We start from the raw sequence: 14,285 nt of genomic DNA, 5'->3' as shown, positions 1-14,285 counted from the left end.
TGCCGGAGCTTCGGTTCCACCCACTCAAACTAACTAACTAACTAACTCTTCAATATTCAATGTCAAATTTGTTTGGTTGTTGTTCCAAGAGATTCCAAAGCCGAAAGCAAGATACTGATATTCGGTATCTAGCGCTTGCATACAAGGACTTTCTGCCTTTTTTGAGTTCACAAATTAATTTTAGTTTTACTGTACGACATGGGTCTACTTTTACAACTCTACTGCCACATATAAAGTGACTATAAAAAAGTTGCTCTACAAAATTGTCAAGACAGTCTATGATTCTATAAAAGATCGGAAGTAGCTTGAATCTCATGATCATATAAGCTGACGCAAATGTTCTCGTAAATTCATTCTTAGGTCTGGTTCATATCGAGCGAAAATAGTAATAAATTGACTGAAACACTGGACCAGGCAATAAACGCTAATTAATTAATAAATTTGAAGATCTGGGTGCAGTTGTTTATTAATTCATAGATTTTAATGCTCTGAGCCACGATATAAAATTAACTTAGCAAATTTACGAAACCAAATGATGCTGCCTCACAATCATCCTTTATGTGGTTCTCAAGCGAGCCAACTGTGCCTCAATATCTTTTTCCTTACTCGCATTTCCAATCGTATCGGTCAATGTTGATGCATTGGACATCTGAAAAATTAAATCGATGAAAAAAACGGTATTGTGGTCGATGAACCTGAATTCATTCACCTTTCCAGATATTTCAATTCCGATTTCATCGAGAACCTGGCTGACAATTTGATCGGATTCGGATTCATCACCGGATTCCGTCAGCATATCGTCCAATGTGTCATTGATCATTTCGTCGGTCATTTCCATTTTCATATTAGCCATTTGGAATGTCGCCAGCAATGGCTTCGGGTCTCATTATTTTGTTCATATCAGCCATTGTTTTCGTTGTGGTTTTCATTGCGCCAGCCAATGCTATATTCGCACCCATAGTTTTGTTTTGCATGCCGACGCTACTGATCTTGCTATTGGCCGCATAAGTTCGATTCTTTTGCTTTCTCAGCTGAACCAGTTGCTTAGCTAGCAAGGTACACACATCTTTGTTGCCTTCCTTGGCTGCCTTTTGGATCTCTAATTCCTGTGAATGAAAACAAAGTCGTTGCTCAGCAATATGCACTTTTGTGTTTCATTTAGGTCAAAACGAATAGATTTTCTGATTAATGCAGAGCTCTCTGTGATAATTTTACGTTCAAACATAAGCAAGCAATGTGAGAACGTTTCTGTCCAAGTCATACATTGGGTAGACAGCACAGCTCTGCTTCCTAGCAGTGCTATTGTAGACAGAGATTACTCGTGTAAACAATTTAAACATACAAATGATGTGACGAACGATTTGTTATCACAAAACTCACCAATTTCTTTTTTTGATACCAACATTGAAAAATGATACTTTCGCCCCGCATATGAGGGGCGAAAGTAAAAAAATGCATCCCACGGGGAGAAAGTACTTAACGAAGAGCGAACGCAACTGAACGAACAGCGAAAGTGACTGACGTCACAGAAAATGAGAGAAATGAGTCGAGTTGTCAACAAAATCCGCTCATATTATGCAGAATACTTTGATCAAAATTGTAAAACACTGTGCGCCAGTGTTCTTATTGAAATTAGCATACAAAGTTGATACTTTTTTGTTACTGAATGATTTGTTAGTTATATCTTAATTTTTGTGTGTGTTATTGTTGTGATGGCTAAATTATTAAATTTTTCATATACCAGGGGGCTGCCGCCCCTGGACCCCCGCATTTTCTGGCTAAATGCCTTTTTATTTCAACATTTTGTTGCGATGTTTGCGATACGTATCAATTTTCAATGTTGGTATCAAAAAAAATAGTATGAACGACTCGGGGCAAAAGTAAAAAAATTCAACCTGTGCGATTAGAGCCCTTGCCTTCGGCGCGGGCTCCAACTCTCGCACACGGTTGAATTTTTTTACTTTCGCCCCTTGTCATTCAATGTACTATTTCTTCATTTTCGAGTTTGTGACGTTCTCGTTCAATGTCCCTTCCAGCCCTACGAAGGGCTCTATCATTATCACGCTGCTGTTCTGCATCGTAAAATAAATCGTGTGAAAATCAGTAGCATTAAATGAATAACAAACTATAATAGGTATGCGAATGACGTGATAAAGTGAGTCATCTTTTGATATTGAGACATAGTTTAGGAAATGAAATCTCTTAATTGACTCTCTCAAATAAACGACAAGGATTTGGTACAAAAAAGAATTTATTTAATGAAAAGCGATTGGATTTTTTACTTACAATCAACCCACTTCAAGCAATAGCTGCCAAGTAGAGTAATATTTTGAATTAAAATTTTTTTCATTTTTTACTTTAGGGACTTTTTTACTTTTACTTTGCTTGAAGTGCGTTGTTACAATCGATAGATTCTACATAAATATTACAAAACGTTTGCTTATCTACATAACGTCACTGCACGTCAGGTATAACCGATACGAAAAAGGTGTTGATGGTTCTGCATTTTCGCGCTGATTTTTCAATTCCGATAGTCGCTGGAGTTGGAGTCTCTTGCAGGGCGATGTTGAAATTCTCTGCTTTGCTGGCTCTGCTCCACATATTTGATGTTTATGTAATTGCTTGATATTGATTGTATTTCCGGATGATGTTGCTTATGGTGTAAAGTTGTATCTACAATCTGAAGATATTTGCCACAAGTTTTACACTTGTACCAAGTATCTAGTATTCGCCCCAAATATTCGGTGCTGCCCTTGGAATATGTTTTATAGCTGAGAAGCTCATTTGGATGGCAGAGACTGTGATGCATTCTAAATTCGCCGGCTGGATAAACCGCGAGACACAGCGAACACTTATAAGAATTCTGTCTGATTGATTTTGCTTCGAAACGTTTAGTCGAACCCTCATCGGCGATGAGACTCGCGAAATAATCGTCCAAATTGATGTTCATTTTTTTCGATTTTGTTGTCGCTCTGATTGCAATATTTGTCGTAATGTTTTTTTTTGGATAATTGCTCTTTGCTGTTTGTTCAACCAGGCTCAGTCTATAATTCAGGCACTTTTGAAATGTTCACCGTTGTCTTAACGAAATTCTTTTTTTTTTCAATTGAACGGTTGATCTTTGTTGTTTGTTCAACCAGGTTTGGTTCAATCTTTAATTCAGGCACTTTTGAAATGTTCACCGTTGTCTTAACGAAATTCTAGTTTTTGTTCAATTAAACAGTTGATCTTTGTTGTATATTCAACCAGGTTTGGTTCAATCTTTTGAAATGTTCACCGTTGTCTTAACGAAATTCTTTTTTTTTTTTCAATTAAACAGTTGATCGTTGTTGTTTGTTCAACCAGGTTTGGTTCAATCTTTAACTCAGGCACTTTTAAAATGTTCACCGTTGTCTTAACGAAATTCTTTTTTTTCTTCAATTAAACAGTTGATCGTTGTTGTTTGTTCAACCAGGTTTGGTTCAATCTTTAACTCAGGCACTTTTAAAATGTTCACCGTTGTCTTAACGAAATTCTTTTTTTTCTTCAATTAAACAGTTGATCGTTGTTGTTTGTTCAACCAGGTTTGGTTCAATCTTTAACTCAGGCACTTTTAAAATGTTCACCGTTGTCTTAACGAAATTCTTTTTTTTCTTCAATTAAACGGTTGATCTTTGTTGTATATTCAACCAGGTTTGGTTCAATCTTTAACTCAGGCACTTTTGAAATGTTCACCGTTGTCTTAACGAAATTCTTTTTTTTTTCAATTAAACAGTTGATCGTTGTTGTTTGTTCAACCAGGTTTGGTTCAATCTTTAACTCAGGCACTTTTAAAATGTTCACCGTTGTCTTAACGAAATTCTTTTTTTTCTTCAATTAAACGGTTGATCTTTGTTGTTTGTTCAACCAGGTTTGGTTCAATCTATAACTCAGGCACTTTTGAAATGTTCACCGTTGTCTTAACGAAACTCTTCTTCTTTTTAATTAAACAGAAACAAAAATCCGGTGCTTTGTAAACAAATAAAGTTCCACTATCTCACACTCTATGCCTTAGAGTAATTTCTGCGAGTTGTCTGGGCAAAAGACTAATGCAAACTGATTGTAATTTGCACAAAGAGGCCTCTATTTAAGCAACAAAAAAATACCTGCCGAATGGTATGTCCAATTCTACCTATGACCCTGCAATGAGTCTGTCATTAGACTTTACCCCCAGTAAAGCGGTAGATAAATCAAAGGATTTGCAAAGTCATTAGTGTATGTACAGTATATAATTTTCGTCAGTGGAATGGAAAATTTCCAAGACTGTTTCAATGGTAGCATAAAGTAATCAGATTTTATTGCACCACTATGGTGCAGGTGTTTTTTTTGTCTCCAACGGAAAATTCCATGTAAAATACCCAATAATAGTGTGCAGAGAAGTACCATTTCCTGCCTATTGCCTACCTTACCTTTCACACTAAAAAATCGAGATAAAATTTGATCGCCGTGAAGTAAAGTTCACTTAAAATCATTTTTTTGAGGTAAACATCATTCATCTTTTCTTTTATTCCATCTGTGACTTACTTTTAAGAATGAATTTGTGAAAATCTCGAACAACCGAGATTCAAGCTACTTCCGATCTGAATGACCGATAGCTCTATAGATTACTCTTAAAATTGGGCTTTGGGACTGTTTTCACTAATAACAGTAACACTACTCTTCGTAGCCAACGCAAACTGCACATAGCTAAGCCTTTGATCCACAGCTCAATTTGAAGTTAATTTACTATTCTAGATTAGTGTTATTACATTCATTGCAAAAAAAATACGGGTGAGGCTGCTGGAATGATTATTTTTTTTTTTTGCTATTTGTTTCAGTGTGTCACATTGACTTATTAAAAAAAAAACATTCGTCGGGTTTTTACCCACATATGTTTGGTATCATTGAAAAGAAGAGACCTTCAACGAGGTATTTTGTTTTTAGTGGCTTTGCAGTGGCAGAGGAGCACTTAGAAGTCCTCCGAAGTAGTCTTTTTTTCAATTTCTTGTTACCATCTTGGACAGTAACGACTAACGACTTCCGAAGAAGTATCGTTGGCCTTCTTGCAGACAACTCTTCAATATTCAATGTCAAATTTGTTTGGTTGTTGTTCCAAGAGATTCCAAAGGCAAAAGCCAGATACTGATATTCGGTATCTAACGCTTGCATACAAGGACTTTCTGCCTTTTTTGGGTATGTATCGCAGCTTCTTTGTAGGTACTTCAAAACTTCCATATAAATCGTCTGTTTATTGACGAAATTTGAGTTCACAAATTAATTTTAGTTTTACTGTACGACATGGGTCTACTTTTACAACTCTACTGCCAAATATAAAGTAACTATAAAAAAGTTGCTCTACAAAATTGTCAAGACAGTCTATGATTCTATGAAAGATCGGAAGTAGCTTGAATCTCATGATCATATAAGCTGACTGGTTCATATCGAGCGAAAATAATAATAAATTGACTGAAACACTGAAACACTGGACCAGGCAATAAACACTAATTAATTAATAAATTTGAAGATCTGGGTGCAGTTGTTTATTAATTCATAGATTTTAATGCTCTGAGCCACGATATAAAATTAACTTAGCAAATTTACGAAACCAAATGATGCTGCTGTTTAAAATTCACAATTCTTATTAACATTTTATTTTGTAGATGTAAAATTGTCTCACAATCATCCTTTATGTGGTTCTCAACCGAGCCAACTGTGCCTCAATGTCTTTTTCCTTACTCGCATTTCCAATCGTATCGGTCAATGTTGGTGCATTGGACATCTGAAAAATTAAATCGATGAAAAAAACGGTATTGTGGTCCATGAACCTGAATTCATTCACCTTTCCAGATATTTCAATTCCGATTTCATCGAGAACCTGGCTGACAATTTGATCGGATTCGGATTCATCACCGGATTCCGTCAGCATATCGTCCAATGTGTCATTGATCATTTCGTCGGTCATTTCCATTTTCATATTAGCCATTTGGAATGCTTTCATGTCGCCAGCAATAGCTTCGGGTCTCATTATTTTGTTCATATCAGCCATTGTTTTCGTTGTGGTTTTCATTGCGCCAGCCAATGCTATATTCGCACCCATAGTTTTGTTTTGCATGCCAACGCTACTGATCTTGCTATTGGCCGCATAAGTTCGATTCTTTTGCTTTCTCAGCTGAACCAGTTGCTTAGCTAGCAATGTACACGCATCTTTGTTGCCTTCCTTGGCTGCCTTTTTGCAATGAAAGTAGATAAGTAGGTATGGCCAGTCGATCTCTAATTCCTGTGAATGAAAACAATGTCGTTGCTCAGCAATATGCACTTTTGTGTTTCATTTAGGTCAAAATGAATAGATTTTCTGATTAATGCAGAGCTCTCTATGATAATTTTACATTCAAACATAAGCAAGCAATGTGAGAACGTTTCTCTCCAAGTCATACATTGGGTAGACAGCACAGCTCTGCTTCCTAGCAGTGCTATTGTAGACAGAGATTACTCGTGTAAACAATTTAAACATACAAATGATGTGACGAACGATTTGTTATCACAAAACTCACCAATTTCTTTTCTTCATTTTCGAGTTTGTGACGTTCTCGTTCAATGTCCCTTCCAGCCCTACGAAGGGCTCTATCATTATCACGCTGCTGTTCTGCATCGTAAAATAAATCGTGTGAAAATCAGTAGCATTAAATGAATAACAAACTATAATAGGTATGCGAATGACGTGATAAAGTGAGTCATCTTTTGATATTGAGACATAGTTTAGGAAATGAAATCTCTTAATTGACTCTCTCAAATAAACGACAAGGATTTGGTACAAAAAAGAATTTATTTAATGAAAAGCGATTGGATTTTTTACTTACAATCAACCCACTTCAAGCAATAGCTGCCAAGTAGAGTAATATTTTGAATTAAAATTTTTTTCATTTTTTACTTTAGTGACTTTTTTACTTTTACTTTGCTTGAAGTGCGTTGTTACAATCGATAGATTCTACATAAATATTACAAAACGTTTGCTTATCTACATAACGTCACTGCACGTCAGGTATAACCGATACGAAAAAGGTGTTGATGGTTCTGCATTTTCGCGCTGATTTTTCAATTCCGATAGTCGCTGGAGTTGGAGTCTCTTGCAGGGCGATGTTGAAATTCTCTGCTTTGCTGGCTCTGCTCCACATATTTGATGTTTATGTAATTGCTTGATATTGATTGTATTTCCGGATGATGTTGCTTATGGTGTAAAGTTGTATCTACAATCTGAAGATATTTGCCACAAGTTTTACACTTGTACCAAGTATCTAGTATTCGCCCCAAATATTCGGTGCTGCCCTTGGAATATGTTTTATAGCTGAGAAGCTCATTTGGATGGCAGAGACTGTGATGCATTCTAAATTCGCCGGCTGGATAAACCGCGAGACACAGCGAACACTTATAAGAATTCTGTCTGATTGATTTTGCTTCGAAACGTTTAGTCGAACTCTCATCGGCGATGAGACTCGCGAAATAATCGTCCAAATTGATGTTCATTTTTTTCGATTTTGTTGTCGCTCTGATTGCAATATTTGTCGTAATGTTTTTTTTTGGATAATTGCTCTTTGCTGTTTGTTCAACCAGGCTCAGTCTATAATTCAGGCACTTTTGAAATGTTCACCGTTGTCTTAACGAAATTCTTTTTTTTTCAATTGAACGGTTGATCTTTGTTGTTTGTTCAACCAGGTTTGGTTCAATCTTTAATTCAGGCACTTTTGAAATGTTCACCGTTGTCTTAACGAAATTCTAGTTTTTGTTCAATTAAACAGTTGATCTTTGTTGTATATTCAACCAGGTTTGGTTCAATCTTTAACTCAGGCACTTTTGAAATGTTCACCGTTGTCTTAACGAAATTCTTTTTTTTTTCAATTAAACAGTTGATCGTTGTTGTTTGTTCAACCAGGTTTGGTTCAATCTTTAACTCAGGCACTTTTAAAATGTTCACCGTTGTCTTAACGAAATTCTTTTTTTTCTTCAATTAAACGGTTGATCTTTGTTGTTTGTTCAACCAGGTTTGGTTCAATCTATAACTCAGGCACTTTTGAAATGTTCACCGTTGTCTTAACGAAACTCTTCTTCTTTTTAATTAAACAGAAACAAAAATCCGGTGCTTTGTAAACAAATAAAGTTCCACTATCTCACACTCTATGCCTTAGAGTAATTTCTGCGAGTTGTCTGGGCAAAAGACTAATGCAAACTGATTGTAATTTGCACAAAGAGGCCTCTATTTAAGCAACAAAAAAATACCTGCCGAATGGTATGTCCAATTCTACCTATGACCCTGCAATGAGTCTGTCATTAGACTTTACCCCCAGTAAAGCGGTAGATAAATCAAAGGATTTGCAAAGTCATTAGTGTATGTACAGTATATAATTTTCGTCAGTGGAATGGAAAATTTCCAAGACTGTTTCAATGGTAGCATAAAGTAATCAGATTTTATTGCACCACTATGGTGCAGGTGTTTTTTTTTGTCTCCAACGGAAAATTCCATGTAAAATACCCAATAATAGTGTGCAGAGAAGTACCATTTCCTGCCTATTGCCTACCTTACCTTTCACACTAAAAAATCGAGATAAAATTTGATCGCCGTGAAGTAAAGTTCACTTAAAATCATTTTTTTGAGGTAAACATCATTCATCTTTTCTTTTATTCCATCTGTGACTTACTTTTAAGAATGAATTTGTGAAAATCTCGAACAACCGAGATTCAAGCTACTTCCGATCTGAATGACCGATAGCTCTATAGATTACTCTTAAAATTGGGCTTTGGGACTGTTTTCACTTATAACAGTAACACTACTCTTCGTAGCCAACGCAAACTGCACATAGCTAAACCTTTGATCCACAGCTCAATTTGAAGTTAATTTACTATTCTAGATTAGTGTTATTACATTCATTGCAAAAAAAATACGGGTGAGGCTGCTGGAATGATTATTTTTTTTTTGCTATTTGTTTCAGTGTGTCACATTGACTTATTAAAAAAAAACATTCGTCGGGTTTTTACCCACATATGTTTGGTATCATTGAAAAGAAGAGACCTTCAACGAGGTATTTTGTTTTTAGTGGCTTTGCAGTGGCAGAGGAGCACTTAGAAGTCCTCCGAAGTAGTCTTTTTTTCAATTTCTTGTTACCATCTTGGACAGTAACGACTAACGACATCCGAAGAAGTATCGTTGGCCTCCTTGGAGACCACTCTTCAATATTCAAGGTCAAATTTGTTTGGTTGTTGTTCCAAGAGATTCCAAAGGCAAGAGCCAGATACTGATATTCGGTATCTAACGCTTGCATACAAGGACTTTCTGCCTTTTTTGGGTATGTATCGCAGCTTCTTTGTAGGTACTTCAAAACTTCCATATAAATCGTCTGTTTATTGACGAAATTTGAGTTCACAAATTAATTTTAGTTTTACTGTACGACATGGGTCTACTTTTACAACTCTACTGCCACATATAAAGTGACTATAAAAAAGTTGCTCTACAAAATTGTCAAGACAGTCTATGATTCTATAAAAGATCGGAAGTAGCTTGAATCTCATGATCATATAAGCTGACGCAAATGTTCTCGTAAATTCATTCTTAGGTCTGGTTCATATCGAGCGAAAATAGTAATAAATTGACTGAAACACTGAAACACTGGACCAGGCAATAAACGCTAATTAATTAATAAATTTGAAGATCTGGGTGCAGTTGTTTATTAATTCATAGATTTTAATGCTCTGAGCCACGATATAAAATTAACTTAGCAAATTTACGAAACCAAATGATGCTGCTGTTTAACATTCACAATTCTGATTAACATTTTATTTTGTAGATGTAAAATTGTCTCACAATCATCCTTTATGTGGTTCTCAACCGAGCCAACTGTGCCTCAATGTCTTTTTCCTTACTCGCATTTCCAATCGTATCGGTCAATGTTGGTGCATTGGACATCTGAAAAATTAAATCGATGAAAAAAACGGTATTGTGGTCCATGAACCTGAATTCATTCACCTTTCCAGATATTTCAATTCCGATTTCATCGAGAACCTGGCTGACAATTTGATCGGATTCGGATTCATCACCGGATTCCGTCAGCATATCGTCCAATGTGTCATTGATCATTTCGTCGGTCATTTCCATTTTCATATTAGCCATTTGGAATGCTTTCATGTCGCCAGCAATGGCTTCGGGTCTCATTATTTTGTTCATATCAGCCATTGTTTTCGTTGTGGTTTTCATTGCGCCAGCCAATGCTATATTCGCACCCATAGTTTTGTTTTGCATGCCAACGCTACTGATCTTGCTATTGGCCGCATAAGTTCGATTCTTTTGCTTTCTCAGCTGAACCAGTTGCTTAGCTAGCAATGTACACGCATCTTTGTTGCCTTCCTTGGCTGCCTTTTTGATCTCTAATTCCTGTGAATGAAAACAATGTCGTTGCTCAGCAATATGCACTTTTGTGTTTCATTTAGGTCAAAACGAATAGATTTTCTGATTAATGCAGAGCTCTCTGTGATAATTTTACGTTCAAACATAAGCAAGCAATCTGAGAACGTTTCTGTTCAAGTCATACATTGGGTAGACAGCACAGCTCTGCTTCCTAGCAGTGCTATTGTAGACAGAGATTACTCGTGTAAACAATTTAAACATACAAATGATGTGACGAACGATTTGTTATCACAACACTCACCAATTTCTTTTCTTCATTTTCGAGTTTGTGACGTTCTCGTTCAATGTCCCTTCCAGCCCTACGAAGGGCTCTATCATTATCACGCTGCTGTTCTGCATCGTAAAATAAATCGTGAGAAAGTCAGTAGAATCAAATGAATAACAAACTATAATAGGTATGCGAATGACGTGATAAAGTGAGTCATCTTTTTGATGTTGAGACATAGTTTAGGAAATGCAATTTCTTAATTGACTGATTTGAAATTACCTTTTAAAGTTGGTTTTTTGCCGAACAAATCGTTGAATAAATCCATTGCTTACTAGGTAATCACAAATTGTTTTAAACAAAAAAAAATTGACTCGACGTACTATTATTCAAAAGTATTATTTAATGTTTGTGTCTTTCAGCGTAGTCGTTTGAAGAATGAGCTCACACCGCATCTTTTAAAATCAGTTTGATTCCGCTCTTTATTTGAAATTGTTTTCGCTGCACTAAACTCGCGGACTACCCAAGATCAACTGTTTTATGTACCTAAACTGGCACATTCATTTTTGTAGCGATTACATTACGTGTGTTAAAAGTTGTTGGTTGTCCCAAAGATGGGGTCATGGGTCAAAAATCTCCAGATTGTTCAAAGTTTTTGTGTTCATAAGATTCAGATTTAAAAGAGCTTTTCGAAATTTTTTAAATTTAATTTAATTTACCTCAAGTTTTTAAAAAATTCCTTACTCGACAATAGGACAAATGATGGAAATGGTACTTCTTCTGTGTTCATTTCATCCATTTATCAATCTATTAATCCATTTCGTTGACACCAGTTCCTTTTTGTCGCTAGTGGTGTAAAGTAGTTTACTTTTTGTAACTAGTGACAGTGACGAAAACCTCTTTTCGGAACTTGTTGCATAAAATTCATTTTAATATTTTCAAGCAAAGATAAAAAACTGAAATAAAGCTTAAATTAAAATTTAAGATTTGACTTTTACTTCATGTGCACAATAACAAATGGGCATAAAATTGGTCCATAGTTTTTGCAATAACCTCATATTTAGTGCGGAAAGTGTTCTACCAAAATTGAAAAGTGTTGTAATCGCCATTGCGACCCACAGATGAGGTCAAAAAACTCTTCATTCAGTGAAAATGTAAACCACCGATTGCGCTGCAAAAACCGTTTATCTGTATCGAGTCGGTACATAATCTAATTATCGCTAATTTTTCCACGATAATACTCAGTTTATTGGAACGTGTCGTTTAATCTAATCAACTGCTATAGTAGTAGAAAATCACTTAAAATCGCAGGCCTTTGTAATAAAACCAATAAAACGCAAAATCAGAGGAGAAGACGTTGCAGTCTGAAAGATGTGGTTATCTAGTTTATTGCTGGCGATTGCGATTGTTGTCAGTCCATTTGGTAGAAAATCAGTGTTTTAAGGAATGTGTGTCTCAAAATTTCATTTTTTTTTTTTTAAAGGTCACTGCGTACCTCTGTCCAAAAATGATTTTGTAAATCGGCTCTTCGAGTTTGACGCCATCGGTGGCGGTTTGGTTCCAATGGGGCAAGGACGCATTATTGGAGGAACATTTGTTCCGATCACGTCTGTACCCTGGACGTGTAGCCAACAGCGTTTGGGGTCACATCGATGCGGATGTGCAATCATATCACCAACTGTTGCACTGACAGCTGCTCACTGTGCTAATCATATTCCTGGAAATGGTTTCTATATTCGTGCTGGTTCTGATACGAAAAGTCGTGACGGCCAACTGATCCAAACCCGGGATGTTGCTATACATCCACAATTTAATGAAACTATTCTGGAGCATGATATTTGTGTCATGTTCCTAGAATCGCCTTTCAACACCGCTTTACCGGGAATAGCTATAATTCCTATGACATCTGGTGGTTCGTCCCTCCCAAGTGGAACAATGTCAACGGTTTCTGGATGGGGACCGTTGTACGAAAATGGAACGGGGAGCGAAGTTCTTCGATCTGTAACGCATCCAGTATTTTCATCACTAGAATGTAGCCAACGGCATGGTCCGACGACGCATGACATGTTGTGCGCTGGATTGGACGCTGGTGGAGCCGCTGCTTGCGTTAGTTTTTAATTTATCAATTGACACTGTTGAGTTATGAAGTGATTCTTTGACTGTAGGACCCGGGTAGTCCATTGGTTTCTGGTGGCGTTTTGGTTGGTGTCATGAGCTGGAGCGTAGGATGCGGTCGGCCTAATTTGCCTTCTATATATTCCCGAGTAAGTACAGCAAGGTTTTGGATTGACTTTGCAATGAATACCAATATCCAATAGATCGTCAAAATAATAAAAATTGATTGCTTCAAAGACGTTTTTTACTTTGACTAATCCAATATTTTTACTGTCTTCCTCTGGTAATTCAACGCGCTTTCGTTCGTTAACTCTCTCGCAAACAATTTGACCTTTCACAACACGGTACAATGTACCAGGTCCATTGACTTATCTATCTGGGTCCTAAGATGCAGATACTCTTTAATAACTTAATTTAAAAACTAATTAGAATAATTTCTTTATAAAAAATTTTTTTAATAAAAAACAAAAACAAACTTAATTTGAAATTTCCCGCGTCGATTCATATTATGAAGGCCATGCGAGACATTATGAAGGAACAAAAGTGCGTTTCTGGCTACATCTTTTTTGGTCTTTGACAACCGGTGACAAATATTTTTGTTTTGATCGTGGTTTTTGGCAAATTTTTCGATATTTTTATAATGCTGCTCAAACTTTGTCCCATTCGTGTCGATCGATTGTTATTAAAATTCAACAATCTTCCACTAACAAGGTAACACTTTCTGTGACAGGACTTAGTCAACCTTTTGAATGGAATTAATTTTCGTGACTTCTCCAGGAAAACCATAACCACAACTCCAATTAGATCAGATATGTTCAACATCGGGAAACGAATGAAAAATGAGCAAAGGTTCAAGACGATGGACAAAATCGATCCGAACTTTGAACTAATTTACCGGGCACCGTTCGAATATATGACTGCATTTTGTCAACACGTTCCGGCAATAAGTTTGCTCTCGATATCGTCCGTATATGCATACAAACTAGCAAACGGCATGCATGCCATTGAACCAGATGCTCAGTTAGTATTAGGACCGTACATGTCCGATGGCTCAGATTTAATTGTACTCTGTGCAGCTTTTTATGTCATGAATCTGTCTCTGTTATACTTCGTTAGAAAATATCCGCTGAGAATTTACAAATCGGACAAGGAGTAAGTCGTTTGTGTTGTAGGCGATTGTAAAGTGCCGCTGAATCACACTGACAATTTCTAGGTACCGTGCCATTTTCGAAGGATTCTTACCGCTTCGACCGAGACAGTGGAGTTTTAAGCAAGGAGATATGAGTAAAGCAAAAAGTATTTTGCCATGGCACGAATGTATTTACAAAATTAAGGATAAAAAGGTGCTGGTGTTCTCGCATCACTTTAAAAAGCCCATTCACTTTAATGATATGCTGCACAAGTAGATAAATTGAGAATTGTTGTAATTAAAAAGAGTTAAAACATCGACAACTGTGATTCAAAAGACGTAATGACAAGTACAGTTACAACGGAATGCATATCGTAGGCAAGTGGATT

The 14,285-nt window shown here is 36.4% G+C and overlaps 4 protein-coding genes and 1 pseudogene across 4 annotated transcripts; 2 read left to right on the top strand and 3 right to left on the bottom strand.

The window, feature by feature from the left end:
• Nucleotides 1-469: 469 nt before the first annotated feature.
• On the bottom strand, nt 470-2,094 carry LOC119081589 (annotated as a pseudogene).
• A 3,576-nt stretch (nt 2,095-5,670) lies between these two features.
• LOC119081588 (charged multivesicular body protein 2b-B-like) lies at nt 5,671-6,662 on the bottom strand (the record flags this gene model as incomplete). Its single annotated transcript, XM_037190624.1, has 3 exons — nt 5,671-5,776; nt 5,837-6,274; nt 6,549-6,662. Coding segments are annotated over 3 exons (645 nt in total), but the record flags the coding sequence as incomplete, so codon positions are not given.
• A 2,996-nt stretch (nt 6,663-9,658) lies between these two features.
• On the bottom strand, nt 9,659-11,081 carry LOC119081820 (charged multivesicular body protein 2b-B-like). The gene is made up of 4 exons (XM_037191055.1): nt 10,935-11,081; nt 10,689-10,780; nt 10,010-10,414; nt 9,659-9,949 (listed from the first exon to the last, which is right to left on the bottom strand). Exons 1-4 carry the CDS (start codon nt 10,978-10,980, stop codon nt 9,857-9,859), a joined length of 636 nt encoding a protein of 211 aa, XP_037046950.1. The 5' UTR covers nt 10,981-11,081; the 3' UTR covers nt 9,659-9,856.
• Nucleotides 11,082-11,970: 889 nt separating this feature from the next.
• LOC119081808 (trypsin 3A1-like) lies at nt 11,971-13,003 on the top strand. The gene is made up of 3 exons (XM_037191039.1): nt 11,971-12,075; nt 12,136-12,758; nt 12,818-13,003. Exons 1-3 carry the CDS (start codon nt 12,024-12,026, stop codon nt 12,968-12,970), a joined length of 828 nt encoding a protein of 275 aa, XP_037046934.1. The 5' UTR covers nt 11,971-12,023; the 3' UTR covers nt 12,971-13,003.
• Nucleotides 13,004-13,320: 317 nt separating this feature from the next.
• Nucleotides 13,321-14,225, top strand: LOC119081819. The gene is made up of 3 exons (XM_037191054.1): nt 13,321-13,478; nt 13,545-13,919; nt 13,981-14,225. The coding sequence occupies exons 1-3, from the start codon at nt 13,408-13,410 to the stop codon at nt 14,171-14,173; spliced, it is 639 nt and encodes a 212-aa protein (XP_037046949.1). The 5' UTR covers nt 13,321-13,407; the 3' UTR covers nt 14,174-14,225.
• The last annotated feature ends 60 nt before the right edge of the window (nt 14,226-14,285 follow it).

The sequence above is a fragment of the Bradysia coprophila genome, unplaced genomic scaffold (assembly GCF_014529535.1).
Source record: "Bradysia coprophila strain Holo2 unplaced genomic scaffold, BU_Bcop_v1 contig_358, whole genome shotgun sequence".
NCBI classification, from domain to species: Eukaryota; Metazoa; Arthropoda; class Insecta; order Diptera; family Sciaridae; genus Bradysia; species Bradysia coprophila.
This window is presented reverse-complemented; position numbering and strand designations above follow the sequence as displayed.

Coding starts and splice junctions, on each gene's coding strand:
- LOC119081820 (XM_037191055.1), bottom strand. CDS start 10,980: ATGGATTTATTCAACGATTTGTTCGGCAAAAAACCAACTTTAAAAG. Junction 10,415..10,688: donor AAAATGAAGAAAAGAAATTG/GTGAGTGTTGTG, acceptor TTTCATTCACAG/GAATTAGAGATCAAAAAGGC. Junction 9,950..10,009: donor GAATTGAAATATCTGGAAAG/GTGAATGAATTC, acceptor TTAATTTTTCAG/ATGTCCAATGCACCAACATT.
- LOC119081808 (XM_037191039.1), top strand. CDS start 12,024: ATGTGGTTATCTAGTTTATTGCTGGCGATTGCGATTGTTGTCAGTCCA. Junction 12,076..12,135: donor GATTGTTGTCAGTCCATTTG/GTAGAAAATCAG, acceptor TTTTTTTTAAAG/GTCACTGCGTACCTCTGTCC. Junction 12,759..12,817: donor CTGGTGGAGCCGCTGCTTGC/GTTAGTTTTTAA, acceptor CTTTGACTGTAG/GACCCGGGTAGTCCATTGGT.
- LOC119081819 (XM_037191054.1), top strand. CDS start 13,408: ATGCTGCTCAAACTTTGTCCCATTCGTGTCGATCGATTGTTATTAAAA. Junction 13,479..13,544: donor AACAATCTTCCACTAACAAG/GTAACACTTTCT, acceptor TGACTTCTCCAG/GAAAACCATAACCACAACTC. Junction 13,920..13,980: donor ATTTACAAATCGGACAAGGA/GTAAGTCGTTTG, acceptor GACAATTTCTAG/GTACCGTGCCATTTTCGAAG.